This window comes from Macrobrachium nipponense, chromosome 3 (genome assembly GCF_015104395.2).
Source record: "Macrobrachium nipponense isolate FS-2020 chromosome 3, ASM1510439v2, whole genome shotgun sequence".
Taxonomy (NCBI): domain Eukaryota; kingdom Metazoa; phylum Arthropoda; class Malacostraca; order Decapoda; family Palaemonidae; genus Macrobrachium; species Macrobrachium nipponense.
Genome location: NC_087202.1, coordinates 94,827,809 through 94,845,210, shown reverse-complemented (window position 1 = coordinate 94,845,210; position 17,402 = coordinate 94,827,809). Strand labels below are relative to the sequence as shown.

Here is a 17,402-nt window from a genome sequence, read left to right as displayed (position 1 = left end):
CAGAATAGATAGAATGACGTTGGTTTCTTCTCTCTCTCTCTCTCTCTCTCTCTCTCTCTCTCTCTCTCTCTCTCTCTCTATAAAGGATTAATCATTAACTAAGCAATGTCACGGTTTGAAGAGCTCCTCTTTAAATGGATATTTTTCGTGGTTATAATGGTGGCTGGCATAGAATGGTGCTTAATTCTTGAATTTGAATGTGCAGTGACAATGATAGTGGTATAGTGTTTACTTAGACCTAATGTGAACATAGTTAATATAGCAATTCAAAACTGTTAAATCTGAGTAAGAGACCCCTGCACAAATTTTTCCTTTGCCGCGCATGCGCAGTAAACACCTTATGACGTCAAGATTCTAAAATGGTGATGTTTCTCTCGAATACCGAATATCGTTTCTTGATATCTTAAAATACTGTAGTTATTATAGTGTTCATCTTACAAAAAAAATAAATAATTAAATAAAGAAATTGAAATATGTATCCAGACATTAATAATGAAGTAGGAGAAGAAATGAGGAGAGGAAGCAGAGAGAGGGGCAATCCTCTTTTAACGTCACTGAACAGTCCTTTAAGGCAAACACTTGCCAGATACACAAAAAGCGAACTACAAAAGCATTGCAGTCAACTAGGACTAAGAGGCATTTGGACGAATAAAGATGCCTTAATTGATAAACTAATGGAGCATTATAAAAATATTGGAGAGAATCATCCATCGCATGCTCCCAGCCAAGAAAGAGACCGTGAATTACAGATATCAAACCCGGCACAGTTATATCAAAGGTTTGAAACTTTTGTTAGAGAGACAGAAGACAATTTCTATGTTATAAATAACTCTTTAGCCGATAAGGAGAGAATAATAGGAGAACTACAAACTAAATTATTCCTTGCTGAAGAAAAAATCAGACACCTACAAAAAAGCCTTCAAAATAAGTACGGATCACGTCCCTCTGAAGCCATCACTCCTCCATTGAGTGGGAAAAATGTACTTCTTATTGGAGATGCTTGTCTAAAGGAAGTTAAGTCTAGCGACCTTCAAGATAGTGTCATGGTAAGAACCCTACCAGAAGCAAATATGGACCTACTAAAATCTTGGGTAATGGAAAAGCTGGAACATTCACCTAACGAATGCGTTATTTATTGTGGAACTCAAGATCTACTCGTCGAGGATATTACAGTGGAGGGAATTATCGACAATCTGGGCACCGTTATTGCTGAACTCTAAGAGAAAAATCAAGAAATAGAAGTAAAGGGCTGTGAGCTTGTACCATCAATGAAAACAAATAATTTACCTGAAAGAATAACCGAATATAATACCAAAATGGAAGAATGGTGTAATAAAAATGGAGTTACGTTGATTAAAACACAAAAATTCTTCAAGCTAGGAACTGGCGACCTAGATATTAACTGTTACGATGCCCAAAATGATAAATGCTATGATTTACTTGATAGAGTAGGTGCCATTAGATTGTTAGATGCTATTTCCTCTGTATGCTTAGATAACTTTGTTCCAACTGGAAAGCTGTCAAATCAAATATATTCTCAGACCTAATACTATGGAAGATGTAAGTACAGAATGTTTGGCAAATCGAGTGAAAAGGGGAAGAAATATAACGAGGCCCCAACAAAATAAAAACAAGTACTTTAGGAACGAGAACCTCTCTCGAGTGGGATATGCCAATTCTCAAACGTGTTCTAGATATAATAATAATAGTAATGGCTCAGGCTATACTTATAGAAATAACAAAATTGGCAACTATAGTAATCATCTTAATACTAGAGGTAATAAATATGGCTGCTATAACTGCGTTGAATTCAATCACCAACAATCGAACTGCAGATTTGATCATAAACTAAGATGTAACGTATGTTATGAATTTGGTCACAAAAGTAGATTATGTGAACAAAACCCCAACTACTAGGATCTTGGCCAGGACGATGGTGCCGACCGGAGGACTTCTCCTAGATTCAGTGATATGTTAACGGTAGTCCATATTAATGCCCAATCCTTGTTGAGTCATAAACTTGAAATAGAACTTATGTTAAACGAACAAAACACTGATATTCTATGTGTTAGCGAAACTAATATAAGTGACGCATTTATAAATATTCCCCTGTATGATGTCTACCGTCAGGATCAAGGTCGGGGTGGAGGGGTATGTATATTTGTCAGAAACTATTTGAAAGTCACCGAAATGAATTTAACGATCGAAAAAATGTGAGGGTGTAGAAGACAGGTGGATCTCGATTCAATATCGCAAGTTTCCTTCTGTTATTGTAGGATGCGTAGCTATATCGCCATCCCAAAGCACCGGCAACCTCTTTTGATTATATCTCCGATATTTTTAAAGAAATTATGTTACGAAATAAGCATATATTTATTTATGGGGATTTTAATGATGATCTGCTAAAGACCGAGAATAAAATGTCTAAACTAATTAAAAAACTAAATTTCGATCAGATAGTAAACAAACCTACTAGAATTACTCCTACATCAGCGTCTTTAATTGATCTCGTAATAACAAATGCTAGACATATGATAACAAAGATTGATATTATACCAAGCTTGGTGGCACATCACGAGACAATCTTAACTCATCTGAATATTCGTAAGCCAAAAAAGAAACCTATTTTAAAAACTTTTAGATGTTTGCAAAACTATTCTCCAGACTTTCTTTGTGATCTCCTCACGAATAACGTAAATATATTAAATGGTATTTTAAATACTGACAATGTAAACAACCAAGTTGGAACTTTAAACGACGTCTTTACATCGTGTCTAAACATTTGTGCTCCGGTTGTAACGAAAGAAATCGTTCGTCCCCCTATGATAGGGGCGCCCTGGATAACAGATGAAATAAAGCGAGACATGAAAGAAAGAGAGAGACTGAAAAGTAAGTTAAAAAAATCAAACTTTTAACATCTCTCTGAGAGAAAAACATAAAGACCTGAAGAAGAGAGTAAATTCAAAGTTAGCGGGAAGCCGTAAGCAGTATTACAAAAGCGAATATCAGAAAGCTAATGGCAATGTTTCTGCTACTTGGAAAATAACAAAAAATATGCTATTTAATGGACAGCAAACAGATAGGAGCTCTATGCTATTGCCAGCAGTAACTGATGTACACTCTAAAGCTGAAAAATTCAATGATTTTTTCGCTGAGGTCGGGAAAAAACTTTCGAAAAAACCCAAGAGGAAATTAGGAAATGTAATATCTCTACTGAAACAATACGTAATATTCCAGTTAGAGAATTAGATAGTTTTAAGCCTACTCCTGTTGATTGTAATACTGTCATCTTAATTATAAAAAATCTTAAAAACACAAATGCCTTTGGATCTGACGGGATTAGTTTGCGTTTCATTAGGGATGGGTTATATATTATTGCATTTTACCGTACAGTTATAATTAACACATCCATAGCCACTAAACAGTACCCGGAGTTATAGAAAAATCCCCACGTAATTCCTGTTTTTAAGAGTGGTGATATGAAGACGTCTCTAATTATCCTATATCTTTGTCAAAAGTTCCGGAAAAAATAATTGCTATTCAATTAACTGATTTTCTAGAGACAAATGGTCTAATCTCACAAAGTCAACACGGCTTCAGACCAAAATTATCAACTAAAACGGCTCTATTAAAATATCAGATAAGATTTATAATAACATGGATAATAAGAAAGTCTTCACTACTCCTCTTACTTGACCTCTCAAAAGCCTTCGACAGCGTGAATCATAATATATTATTTGATAAATGTACATCACTGAGTATAGATCCACTCTGGTTTATGAATTACCTACATAACAGATCCCAGTCAGTTAGAATGGGAAACTGTGTCTTCCCAAAAAACTGTAGAGTTTGGTGTACCCCAGGGCTCTATTCTTGGCCCAATACTCTTTGTAATTTATGTCAATGATCTGGTAAAATCACTACCCGGCTGTTTCGTCATCCAATATGCCGACGACACCCAGATCTTAGTTGAAGGAAATGTAAATGAAATAGACGAACTAATTCATAGGGCAGAATACATACTAAAGAAGGCCAAATACTACTTCTTAACTAATGATTTGCTTCTTAATGAGAAAAAAACACAATTCATTTTAATAGGTTCCCGACAATATATATCAGAAATTGGAGACAATGTGCAAATAGATTTTAATGGAAATATGATTAAACCCATGAAAGCTGTAAAAAATCTAGGGGTTTATTTTGACAGATATATGACGATTGAAACGCATATAGATGAAATTTATAAGAAAGTGATGGGTACTTTAATTCATTTAAATAGAGTAAAAGACTCATTTGATTCTTCTACGCGTCAAATAGTTGTTCAGTCGCTGGCTATGAGTATAATCAACTACTGTGTAAGAATTTGGGGAGTAACTGGCTCTACACAAATGAAAAGGGTTCAAAAACTTCAAAACTTTGCCGCCCGAGTGGCTGTTGGTAATGTAAAAAAACATGACCACATATCCCCTTACCTCAAAAAATTAGAATGGTTAAAGATAAAAGACAAATATACCATAGATGTCTGTAATTTGGTATTCAAAACAACACGTAAAATAACTCCTGAATGGTTATATGATTTTCCAGCAGTACACGCAGTTAATGGGGTTTCTACTTGACAGCAGGAAAATCTTTATGTAGAAAGGGCGAAAACAGAGACAGGCTCCCGCCAGTTTAGTATTCGAGGCCCAGCATTATACAATAAAGTACCTGGCACAATTAAACAAAAATCCTCTCTCGCTGCTTTTAATGTACACTTAAAGAAACTAATTTTAAATGGTTCCGATTAATGTAAGAACGTTATGCTTAATTGTCATATTAAAAGTGCTTTTGAAGGCACTACTGTACTTTTATAAATGTTGGAATTAGTTTTAGATAATACTTATGGATAAGATGGCTTTTATTTACAAATTAAGATTTCCTTATAATCTAGTATGCTTATTTGATTACTCTGTGTTATTTTAATACTATTTGTACGTGACTTGTTTTTAAAAAAAAAAAAAAAAAAAAAAACAAAAAAAAAAAAAAAAAAACACTTATGTGGTCTATGACAATGTATTTTAATATTCGGGAAGAGTAATTCTTACTCACTATACTTTAAGTAAATGCTTTTTAATTTTATGATATTCTTTTATTACTGATGAATTATTTTAATTACAAAGTTTTAGTCGATTTGTTGATTCCTAAAACAACTTTTCTATGCCTAAAATAACAAATATTTTAACTATTTGTAAGACGATTTTACTAATTGTAGCTTTATATTTTATGAATACCCAATGTAAATATTGGAAATAAAGAATTAATATTATATATTATTATTATTATACTCTCTCTCTCTCTCTCTCTCAGTTATTCTCATGTTACGTTACAATAGTACCACTCTTGACTCATTACAGAGGAAACAGCGTTCGATTTCCAAGGACGGGCGAAAAGGTGATATCTCGGGGAGGGTTCCGTTACAAAAGAGCTCTGGGCCTACCTTTTCCTGAATAGTGAATTCGATGTCTGATTGTTTGCTGACAGGTATGAATTTTAGTCTGGGTGAGAGAGAGAGAGAGAGAGAGAGAGAGAGAGAGAGAGAGAGAATAGTGAAAATGATCACCGTCGTAGCTAAATGAAAACCTTACTCACTGCAAAGTTCTCCAGGAATCTCATTACGAACAAAACAAGCTGTATAAATCACTGTTTATCAGTATTTAACTGGTGAAAGTATTTGTAACTGCACTGATTATTGGTTAAATCTAAGCTCTGATAAATAGCGTTACACCCGACATCAGCCATGAAACTGCAGAGGCGTACAGCTATACATATATTTCACGAAGATATTAAATTTGCTCGAGGCGATGGATGATTCATTTCAATTATGAATATCTACAAATAATATCTCGGTTAGTGAATAATTTGAGCATCTACAATAAAATAATTATTGATGTAACCTAGACATGCAAGCAAAAATATTATAACTTAGGAGAGAAATGACTAAGGTTGTCCCATGTTGATAAGAAATATCAGTACGGAAAAAGTGAATCAATTCCGTCTGTCAAGATTTAGAAACAGGAATAGAAGAGAAAAAAATAGACGGCCCAGGAACAGAGGTACCTGAAGCACGATTTGTTTGTTTCTGCTGTTGTGCAGCATTACCGTTTGCTTGTTTCTTTTTATAGTACTGAGGACCCTTCTTTTTATTTGCACTGGCAACTGGTTGCGTGTTTGTAGGATTCTGCTGTTGATTCCTCGAGTAGCAACGATTATATGAATGAGTGGAACTATTATGTATTGAACAAAAATGCGTCCGACAGTCTGAAATCATGTGACCTGGTCGTTTACAGTTATAACAAGCCATCCCTGCAACTTGATTATTATTATGTACCACGTTTACTTGTGGCTTGTTCTCATTTTTTGCAAAAACTTGAATGAGCGAAGGATCTAGGTCGGTACATTTAGACATGTGTTTTTTGATTTGATTATACACATCTAATTCCGTACTGTTGGGCTGCAATGGGTCTTGTTAATCTTATTCTTCGTCTGAAGCTGCCACCAGTCTAAGTCTCTTCGCTTTTGCGAAAGACTTTTTTGTTTCTCCTTACGACTGTCATTCGTAAGTATTTCTGGTTCCTTTCATCTCCTATGTGATATCTTAGTAGAGTGGTTCTTCTTAAACTAAAGGAGAGGATTCAAACAGATAAGTTGAAAAGATATAACAACTTTATTCTGTAACTCCATACCAAGAGATGCAGTTCGGTCGGGAGACCGATATGTTTGAATGCTGGGACGGAACTGCCATTCTAAAGCATCACGTCGATAGCGGAACATTAGCTATCTCAGCGATTCATATAAAAACATACGTAGTCCGCCGGCTCGGAAGTTACAAGTTTTTCCGGTGTAGGTTTAACAGGTCAACCGCTTCCCATGGAAGTTGTTGTGCAAAGTTATCATTAATGCAAAATGATGACAATGTACAGATTTAAACCAGGCTACTGCAGACAGCGCATAGCGTAATCTAGATCTGCATTGGTCACGTAGGACCCTCCTAATGCCATGACCTCAGGTCATGGGTTTTTATTTACAGATACTGTAATATTAAAATGTATTTATTACATATATATATATATATATATATATATATATATATATATATATATATATATATATATATATATATATACCAAGTGGTCCCTGAATTTCCTTCACAAAACCAATAAAGGCCAAAAGTAATTTTATGGAATAACTACTTTAATGATTTTGCATAAGATTTACTTACGTTTATGGATTTTTTAATGCTTCTCCTATTTTTTGGTTGCTTTCTTCACTTGTGAGATTGGACTTGATACTTTTAAGAGTTGATAATAAATCTGCACTTAACTGCAAATCGTGCGCTGAAACACCTGCTTTCTTTAAACCATATTTTGTATGCAACAGGCTCACTAAAGAAGCACTCGTCAATGAATTTCTTAAATCAGTTTTTATTAGTTGCAGCTGACTGAATATTCGTTCGACAGCGGCGTTTGAATGAGGTAATGACAACAATGATCCAACCAATTTGGCCAAATTTGGATAAGTTGGTGCCATCACTTATCTGTTTTGGATAGCTGTAATTTCCAGAAATCAGCAACATTGTCAATATCACTATGATCCCCTATCATACCTAATTTTCTCCATTCCAAGTCAACCATACTTCGATTGCAATCACTTACCAAATATGGATATGTATCCATCACATTTGAGAGTGAAGGAGGGCAAAGTTTTAATGCATTTTCAGGCTTAAGAAATTGTAAAGGTTGACACAAGGATGTATTGAATCTCAATCGTATCTGATCAATTAACTCTACTAAAAAGTGAACACATGTGTCCAGGTCCAGTCTTCTTCCTGTGTCCAGGTCCAGTCTTCTTCCTATGTCCAGTTTCAGTCTTCTGCCTGTGTCCAGTTCCAGTCTTCTGCCTGTGTCCAGTTCCAGTCTTCTGCCTGTGTCCAGGTCCAGTCTTCTGCCTGTGTCCAGGTCCAGTCTTCTGCCTGTGTCCAGGTCCAGTCTTCTTCCTGTGTCCAGGTCCAGTCTTCTTTCTGTGTCCAGTCTTCTTCCTGTGTCCAGGCTTCTTCCTCTTCTTCCTGAGTCCAGGTCCAGTCTTCTTCCTGTGTCCAGTCTTCTTCCTGTAATCCAGTCCTTCCTTCCTGTGGTCCAGGTCCAGTCTTCTGGCCTGTGTCCAGGGTCCAGTCTTCTGCCTGTGTCCAGGTCCAGTCTTCTTCCTGTGTCCAGGTCCAGTCTTCTTCTGCCTGTGTCCAGGTCCAGTCTTCTTCTGCCTGTGTCCAGGTCCAGTCTTCTTCTGCCTGTGTCCAGGTCCAGTCTTTTTCTGCCTGTGTCCAGGTCCAGTCTTCTTCTGCCTGTGTCCAGGTCCCTTTCCTTCTGCCTGTGTCCCAGGTCCCGTCTTCTTCTGCCTGTGCCCGGTCCCAGTTCTTCTTTGCCTGGTCCAGTCCATTCTTCTTCTGCCTGTGTCCAGGTCCAGTCTTCCTTCTGCCTGTGTCCAGGTCCCGTTTTTCTTCTTCTGCCGGTGTCCAGGTCCGCCTTCTTCTTGCCTGTTGGTCCAGGTCCCGTCTTCTTCTGCCTGTGTCCAGGTCCAGTCCTTTCCTTTCTGCCTGTGTCCAGTCTCCCTTCTGCCTGTATCCAGGTCCAGTCTGTCTTCCTGTATCAGGTCCCAGTCTTCCTTTCCTGTGTCCAGTCCTTTTTTCCTGTGTCCATTCTTCTTTCCTGTGTCCCAGTCTTCTTCCTGTGTCACAGGTCCAGTCCTTCTTCCTGTGTCCCAGTCCTTCTTCCTGTGTCCAGGTCCAGTCTTCTTCCTGTGGTCCCAGTCCAGTCTTCTTCCTGTGTCCGTCTCCCTTCCTGTGTCCGGTCCAGTCTTCTTCCTGTGGTCCAGTCTTTCTTCCTGTGTCCGGTCCAGTCTGTCTTCCTGTGTCCAGGTCCAGTCTTCTTCTGTGTCCCGAGGTCAATTCTTCTTCCTGTGTCCAGGTCCAGTCATTCTAACTGTGTCCAGGTCCGTCTCTAAAACTGTGTCCAGGTCAGTCTTCTAACTGTGTCCCAGGTCCAGTCTTCTAACTGTGTCCAGGTCAGTCCTATTTCCTGTGTTCCAGGTCCAGTCTTCTTCGCAGTGTCAGTCTTTTTCCTGTGTCCGGTCCATCTTCTTCCTGTGTCAGCTCTTCTTCCTGTGTCCAGGTTCCAGTCTTCCTTTCTGTGTCCAGGCCAGTACCTTATTTTGTGTCCAGGTCCAGTCCTTTCTTTCCTGTGTTCCAGTCCAGTCTTCTTTCCTGTTCCAGGTCCTAGTCTTCTTCCTGTGGCTCCAGTCTTCTTCCTGTGTTCCAGGTCCAAGTCTTTCTTCCTATGTCCAGGTCCAGTCCTTCTTTCTGTTGGTTCCAGTCCATCTTCTTCCTGTGTTCCCAGGTCCAGTCTTCCTAACCTGTGTCCCAGGTCCAGTCTTCTTCCTGTGTCCCGTCTTCTTCTGGTCCAGGTCCATCTTCTTTCCTGTGTCCAGGTCCAGTCTTCTTCCTGTATCCAGGTCCAGTCCTTCTTCCTGTATTCCAGGTCCAGTCTTCTTCCTGTGTCCAGGTCCAGTCTTCTTGCCTGTGTCCAGTCTTCTTCCTGTGTCCTGTCCATCTTCTTCCTGGTGCCCAGTCCAGTTCCCTTCTTTATGTTTCCAGTCTTCTCCTGTATCCAGGTCCAGTCTTCTTCCTGTATCCAGGTCCAGTCTTCTTTTCTTCTGTTCCAGGTCAGTCTTCTTTCCTGTGGTCCGCCCGAAGTCTTCTTCCTCTGGTCCCAGGTCCAGTCTTCTTTCTGTGTTCCAGGTCCAGTCCCTTCTTCCTGTGTCCCAGTCTTCTTTATGTGTCCAGGTCCCAGTCTTCTTTCCTTGTGCCAGTCTTCTTCCTGTGTCCAGTGTCAGTCTCTTCACGTGTCAGCGTCCAGTCTTCTTTCCTGTGTCCAGGTCAGTCTTTCTTCCTGGGTGGTCCAGGTCTTCTTTTTCCTGTGTCCAGGTCCAGTCTTCTTCCTGTGTCCAGGTCTTTCTTCCTGTATCCAGTCTTCTTTCCTGGTGTCTTGGTCCGTCCGTTCCTTGTGTCCAGGTCCAGTTTCTTTCCTTGTGTCCAGTCTTCTTCCTGGGTGGTTCCAGTCTTCTTCCTGTGGTCCAGGTCTCTTCCTGTGTCAAGGTCCAGTCTTCTTCCCGTGCCAGGTCCAGTCTTCTTCCTGTATCCAGGTCCGTTTCTTCTGTGTCCAGTCTTCTTCCTCCGGTGTCAGGGTCCAGTCTTCTTTCTGTGTCCAGGTCCAGTCTTCTTTCCTGTCTTTTCCCCCCTAAGCTTTGTGCCAGGTTCCAGGAGCTTCCTGTGTCCAGGTCCAGTCTTCTTCCTGTATCCAGTCCAGTCTTCTTTCTGTGTCCAAGGGTCCGTCTTCTTCTGGGTCCAGGCTTCTTTCCTGTGTCCAGTCCAGTATTCTTCCTGTGTCCAGGTCCAGTCCTCTTTCTTTGTCCAGTCTTCTTCCTGTATCCAGGTCCAGTCTTCTTCCTGTATTCCAGGTCCAGTCTTCTTTCGTGGTCAGGTCAGTCTCGTCGGTCCAGGTCTGCTTCCTGTGTCCAGGTCCAGTCTTCTTCTGTGTTTCCAGGTCCAGGTCTTCTTCCCGTGTCCAGTCTTCTTTCTGTGTCCAGGGCCAGTCTTCTTCCTGTGTAAGTCTTCTTCCTGTGTCCAGGTTTCCAGTCTTCTTTCTGTGGGTCCAGTCTTCTTCCTGTGGTCCAGGTCCAGTTCTTTATCCTGTGTCCAGGTCCAGTCTTCTTTCCTGTGTCCAGGTCCAGTCCCTTATTTCTGGTGCCCAGAGGTCCAGTTCTTCCTTTATGTGTCCCAGTCTTCTTCTGTGCCCAGGTTCCAGTCTTCTTTCCTTGGGTCCAAGGTCCAGTTTTTCCGGTGTTCCAGGTCCAAGTCTTTCTTTTCTGTGCCAGGTCCAGTCTTTCTTTCCTGTGTCCAGTCTTCTTCCGGTATTCCAGGTCACCCAGTTCTTCTTTCCTGATGTCCAGGTCCAGTCTTCTTCCCTGTGTTCCAGACTTCTTCCTGTGTCCAGGTCCAGGTCTTCTTCCTGTGTAAGGTCAGTTCTTCTTCCTGTGTCCAGACGTCTTCCTATGGTCCAGGTCCAGTTCTTTTCCTGTGTCCAGGTCAGTCGTCTTTCCATGTGTTCCAGCCTCCAGTTTCTTCCTGTATCCAGGTACCAGTCTTCCTTTATGTGTTCAGTATCTCCCGTGTCAGGTCAGTCCTTATTTTGTGGTCCAGGTCCGTCTTCCTTCTGTGTCAGTTTATTCCTGAGTCCAGGTCCAGTCTTCTTCACTGCTTCCATTCCTAGGTCCAGTCTTCCTCCTGTGTCCAGTCTTCTTCCTGTGTCCAGGTCCAGTCCTTCTTCCTGTGTCCAGGTCCAGTCTTCTTCCGGTGGTCCAGGTCCAGTCTTCTTTCCTGTGTCCAGGTCCCAGTCCCTTATTTCTGTGTCCATCCAGTCCTCTTTCTGTGTCCAGTCCTTCTTCCTGTGTCCAGTCCAGTCTTCTTTCTTTCTGTGTCCAGGTCCAGTCTTCTTCTGTTTCCATGTCCAGTCTTCTTCCTGTGTCCAGGTCCAGTCTTCTTCCTGTGTCAGGTCCATCTTCTTCCTGTATCCAGTCTTCTTCCTGTGTCTAGTCCAGTCTTCTTCTTGTGTCCAGGCCAGTCTTCTTCCTGTGTCCAGTCTTCTTCCTGTGTCCAGGTCCAGTCTTCGTCCTGTGTCCAGTCTCTTTCCGTGGTCCTCGGGTCCAGTCTTCTTCCTGTTTCCAGGTCCAGTCTTGCTTCCTGTATCCAGGTCCAGTCCTTCTTTCTGTGTCCAGTCTTCTTCCTGTGTCCAGGTCCATTCTTTATTTCTGTGTCCAGGTCCAGTATTCTTTCCCTGTGTCCCGTCTTAATTCCTGTGGTCCAGGGTCCGTCCCTTCTTCCTGTATCCAGGTCCAGTCTTCTTTCTGTGGTCCAGTCCTTTCTCCTGTAATTCCAGGTTTCCAGTCCTTCCTCCTGTATCCAGGTTCCGTCTTCTTCCTGGTATCCAGGTCCAGTTCTTCCTTCCAGTGTCCAGGTCCAGTCTTCTTTCCTGTGTCCAGGTCCCAGTCTTCTTCCTGTATCCAGGTCCGGCCAAGTCTTCTTTCCTGTGTCCAGGTTCCAGTCTTCTTCCAGTGGTCCAGGTCCATCTTCCTTTCCAGTGTCCAGTCCAGTCTTCTTTCCATGTGTCCAGGTCCAGTCTTCTTCCTGTATCCAGGTCCAGTCTTCTTCCTGTGTCCAGGTCCAGTCTTCTTTCTGTGGTCCACCCTTCTTTCCTGTGTCCAGGTCCAAGTCTTCTTTCCTGTGTCGGTCCAGTCTTCTTTCTGTGTTTCCAGGTCCAGTCTTACATTCACCGGGGTCCAAGGTCCAGTCTTCCTTAACCTGTGTCCAGGTCCAGTCTTTTTCCTGTGTCCGAGGTTCCAAGTCTTCGTCCTGTGTCATTCCTTCCTTCCCTGTGTCCAGGTCCAGTCTTCTTCTGTGTTCCGCAGTCTTCTTTCCTGTGTCCAGGTCCAGTCTTCGTCCTGTTCCGGTTCCAGTCCTCTTTCTTTGTCCAGGCCCTTATTCCTGTATCCAGGTCCAGATTCCTTCTGGTTTCTGTGTCAGGGTATTCTTTTCTGTGGGTCCAGTTTCCCTCTTTCCTGTATCCAGTCCAGTCTTCTTTTCCTGTATCCAGGTCAGTCTTCTTTCCTGTATCCAGGTCCAGTTCTTTCCTTTCCTGTTTTGTCCAGGGTTCCGTCTTCTTCCTGTATCCAGGTCCACTCTTCTTTCTGTGTCGAGTCTTCTTCCTGTGTCCAGTCTTCTTCCTGTGTCCAGTCTTCCTTTTGGTCCTCGTCTCCTTGTGCCGTCCTTTGCAGAGGCTGAATCAAAGACGCTTGGTGCTGATGGTTGGTTTGAGAAGCTGACGGAAGCTTCGATTCTTCTCTTGTGGATTTCGAAGTCTTCTTCCTTCCTTGGAGACAGACGGAGGCAATTGGGATTCTTTAGCAATTTGAGCAGTGAAGATCTCTGTGGCTGTATTCGACGGAGCCACAGCGCTGCAAGAGTGGCTTCAGATTCTTTCGAAGTCTTTCTCCTTCCTTTGAGGCAGACGGAGACTGTGTGTTCGTTCGTCCTTCGTCCTCCTCCCCGTGTGTCTTGAAGGGCGAGTTCATTTTGGGATTCTTGAGGATTTGGGAAGCCTTTCTCCTCTGTTCTCGTAAGTAGTCCTATTCTCACTCTTCCTCTGTAGTAATTCCAGTATCCAATCCTCTTCCAGTATCCAGTCCTCCTTTTGGTCCTCGTCTCCTTGTGAAGTCCTTTGCAGACCTTCATGCAATCTTCATCCACTTTCTCTTAGCCCTTGACGACAGACCCTGTTGTTGAGAGGCTGAGTCAAAGACGCTTGATGCTGATGAGAAGCTGACGGAAGCTTCGATTCTTCTCTTGTGGATTTCGAAGTCTTCCTTCCTTCCTTGAAGACAGACGGAGACAGTGTGTTCGTTCGTTCGTTCGTCCTTCGTCTTCCTTCCTTCGTGTCTTGAACGGCAATTTCCTTTTGGGATTCCTGAGGATTGCAGAAGCCTTTCTCCTTTGTTCTCGTAAGTAGAATAGTCCTTTTCTCACTCTTCACCTGTAGCAATTTGAGCGGAGAAGATCTCTGGGGCAGGATTCGACGGAGCTATGGCTCCGTCGAGGATAACATCATCTCCAGAGATCTTCAAGTTCTAATGCTCAAGAATTCCATGGTGAAGGCGCTCTTCTGGACACACACAGAGAGGAGGCCGAACGAACGAACGAACATACTGTCTCCGACTGGGATCCAAGGAAGGCAAGGACATCGATAAAAATAAGACTGAATTATATTAGTTTGATTTTTTTATGATTGCTTTTTGACTTTGAATAGCTAGGTCAGAGTTAATTATGTTTAAGGCAATTAATGAAAGAAAAGGATAAGAAGAAAGGGCAGGGAAACATGGGCTAATAAAACAAGAATAACGGGAATAGTCAAATAAAGCAGATTAATATATATATATATATATATATATATATATATATATATATATATATATATATATATATATATTATATATATATATAGTCGATTTAAGTATTCATTAATATTACGTATCCGAGAGAGTATAGACCTAGGCTAATCATGTGGGAAAATCAGAAGTCCAATTTAGGCCCACTAAATGTGTCATGCAAATTATTTTATTGATCAAAGGACAAAATGAGTTTAATTAAACATCGTTTTCAAAGAATGTTAACGCCTTGATGTATTATTTATCGGCTGTAGGAGACGAAATGACAACACCCCAGTGCAGTACGATACGTTGAGTAAAGACCCGAGCGGCAGCAAAGCCAACTTCAAAATCTTCGGTATGGTGTCACAAAGCTAGAGTTGAGAATAAAATTAGAAATCGTGGACCCATCGGTATATATTTTCCTAACTTTGCAAAATAATTATCTTTAATACGTTGAATAAGTCTACTCAATTCTAATGTAGTTTATTTCAAGTATAGCACCTTTGAAAGGAAATGTTATTTATTGTTACGTAAATAATCTGGCACCTGCATATGGCAAGTTAGCGTGAAGCAATATAGGCCCTACCTTGGAAATACCTAGATAATGATAACACTTTGCTTAAAAATTCTAAGAATGCATTTGTTGAAATTATTTTCTAGACGTTTATCAGCTAGCATTTTAATAAATGCTTGTGATTTTACAAAAACAATTTAAGTCATAACAATATTCTTTAGATTTTAAGCATTCCTAATAAAAAAAATGCTCAATTTCCTCAAAAATTGCATTTCCTTAAACCGTGCAGAAACTGCCGAATTTCCTTAAAATAAGGAAATTCCCTTAGAAGTGAGAGCCCTGAAAAGGAAGCTAAAGTCGTGGTGGAGGAAACTCGAAACTATACAGAGCGGGCGCCACATCTATTTCGGTAATGTGTGAAGGGTATGGAAAATTAGGGGGAGGGGAGGGGGAATTAGGGGAGGGGGAGGGGGAGGGGGAGGGGGGAAAAGGGGGGGGAGGGGGAGGAGCAGGAGTAGGAGGAGACGGACGCCAACCCAAACGGCAACCGATTACACAACAGGCTACGTATTGGTGCAACTTTGCAGAGAAGGCCATTGCTATCCTAGGCCCGCAGTACTTCACAAACTCCAGTCACAAGCTCTCGGCATCTACTACAATAAGGATAACGGAGAATTGAAGAAAGCGTTGATACTGCTTTTCCTTTCACTTAGCTCAGTATTCACTCTCTTGCTATCCGCTTCCCTTTTTACTACGGAATATAAAGGATACGAGAGAAAGATTGTGGTTCAGAATAATTACAATTTTTGAATGTCAGTAATTGTGGAATTTTGGACCAAAGGGCAAATGGACTTTGAGTTAGTGTAAAAATTCCAGTATTAATAGTAATTACATTTACGGGGGATAAAAAGTGTTTTTCAAAACTGGCCACGTCACCCAAAATGATGGAACCACCAAACAACCTGAATTTTGAAAATAAAAAACTAAGAAATTAATTTAAATAATTAAATATATATACTTAGAAATCACCAATATTTGATATATATATATATATATATATATATATATATATATATATATATATATATATATATATATATATATATATATATATATATTCATCTACTGTACAACAAAAAGATCATGAGACCAAGTCCTGCGATCCACAACAGGAGATCTACTCCCTTCCATACCTTACCACATTACAGTTGGTCGGAAATCAATCTAGTGAAAACGACATTGCATTTCAAGTGATATTGCTTCCTTTAATCCCTGCAGATCCGAGATTTAATAAAAAAAAGAAGAAAAAATGTATAGCCCGAGTAAGGTCTCTGGAATCCAGGCCTCTGTTGCACCGACCCTCTTGTTTCACGCTTCACTCATCAGCCTTCGTACCTTCTTCAGTGTTATTAAATTCCTGAATTGCAACAAATGATTTCTTTGACACTTAATATATCTCGAAATATTTTCTTCATTCACTATTCATTTTGATTGCCGTTAGATATATATCAACCAGATAGTGACTGAAGCTACTTAGAAGCGAAGCATTAGGCCTAATGATGGTCGATTACGAGATACGCACTATTCCCATGTGCATGCAATTCCCTGCAGACAACTACCGCATAAATGCAATTCGCCTTTAATTTAAGCAATTCTGAAGAGACTTGACATTACAACTATAGGCTACACGAAACATGTAACCTCGGCGCAATCGGATTTTCTGTACAGCGTATAATGCTGTATGAAACTCGGCACATAAAACGTTGAGCCACTGCCTGTGTTGTTGGAATCATACTGGTGCCAGACGCATGATCATGGCTAACTTTAGTAAAATAAAAACTATTGAGGCCAGAGACTGCAATTTGGTATATTTGATGGTTGGAGAGTGGATGATCAACATATCAATTTGCAGCCCTTTAGCTTCAGTAGTGCGGACGGACAGTCAAATAGCCATCTCAAAAGTTTTCTTTGATACAAAACTAAAAACTTGAATAACAAACTAACGATTTAAATCAAAAAGGAAAACGCCTCTCTTTTCCTTTCACTTAGCTTGAAGAAAACTTGAAGAAAAACAAAAGGTATCTAAGAATAATAAAAAAAAAAAAATGCCAAAAATTCACGATAGAGAAAAGCCCTTTGAGTGACACAGCCATACCTTGTGGGGTACTCGAGGACGCCCAACACTTTCCTAGTACTATGTTTTGCATAATTGATGAGAGTATGTATGCCGTTATCTCTAGCACCAGCTGTTATGGGATTCTATAGTCTCGTCTTTTTAATGTTATGCCTTTTATTGGCACTTTCTTACTTAGTGGCTATTTGTTACGTTACTGGTTTTTTTGTAGTTTGGAATACTACCTGTCACTTCTTATGTGCTCTCTTGTATCCAAGTTCCATTAAAAGGTCTTTTATTCAATGAATGTTTGCAAGAACAAATAACAGAACTATCACTGTTAATGTTATCAGCTCTATTAATGACTAAAGTAATAAGAATCACCGCCAATTTAGCGTTGTTATCATTCATGATAATGATAATCAAGGAAAGACGACAGATATCTGATGAAAAGTTAAGACCGTAAAAAAAAAAAAGCAAATTGATATATATTAACGAGGCCCAGAATAAGACAAGAGGGAAATTATATTATCAAGCGAAAAAACTGCTGACTCTTAAAAAAGAATTTCACAGTCAAAACACAGAGAATAATTAGACCTAATCCATCCAACCGGTAAAAGGAAGAAGCGAGCCGAGAGGAAAGAGGTGCAAAAATGCAGAATGGCTTCTATGTCACGTTTCTTTTCTCCTGTCTTTCATTTTTTTTTT

The 17,402-nt window shown here is 40.5% G+C and overlaps 1 protein-coding gene across 1 annotated transcript; it reads right to left on the bottom strand.

Moving 5' to 3' along the window:
- Window positions 1–7,900: 7,900 nt before the first annotated feature.
- LOC135222451 (bifunctional endo-1,4-beta-xylanase XylA-like) lies at window positions 7,901–9,638 on the bottom strand. The gene is made up of 2 exons (XM_064260537.1): window positions 9,060–9,638; window positions 7,901–8,986 (listed from the first exon to the last, which is right to left on the bottom strand). The coding sequence occupies exons 1-2, from the start codon at window positions 9,636–9,638 to the stop codon at window positions 7,901–7,903; spliced, it is 1,665 nt and encodes a 554-aa protein (XP_064116607.1).
- Window positions 9,639–17,402: the final 7,764 nt, after the last annotated feature.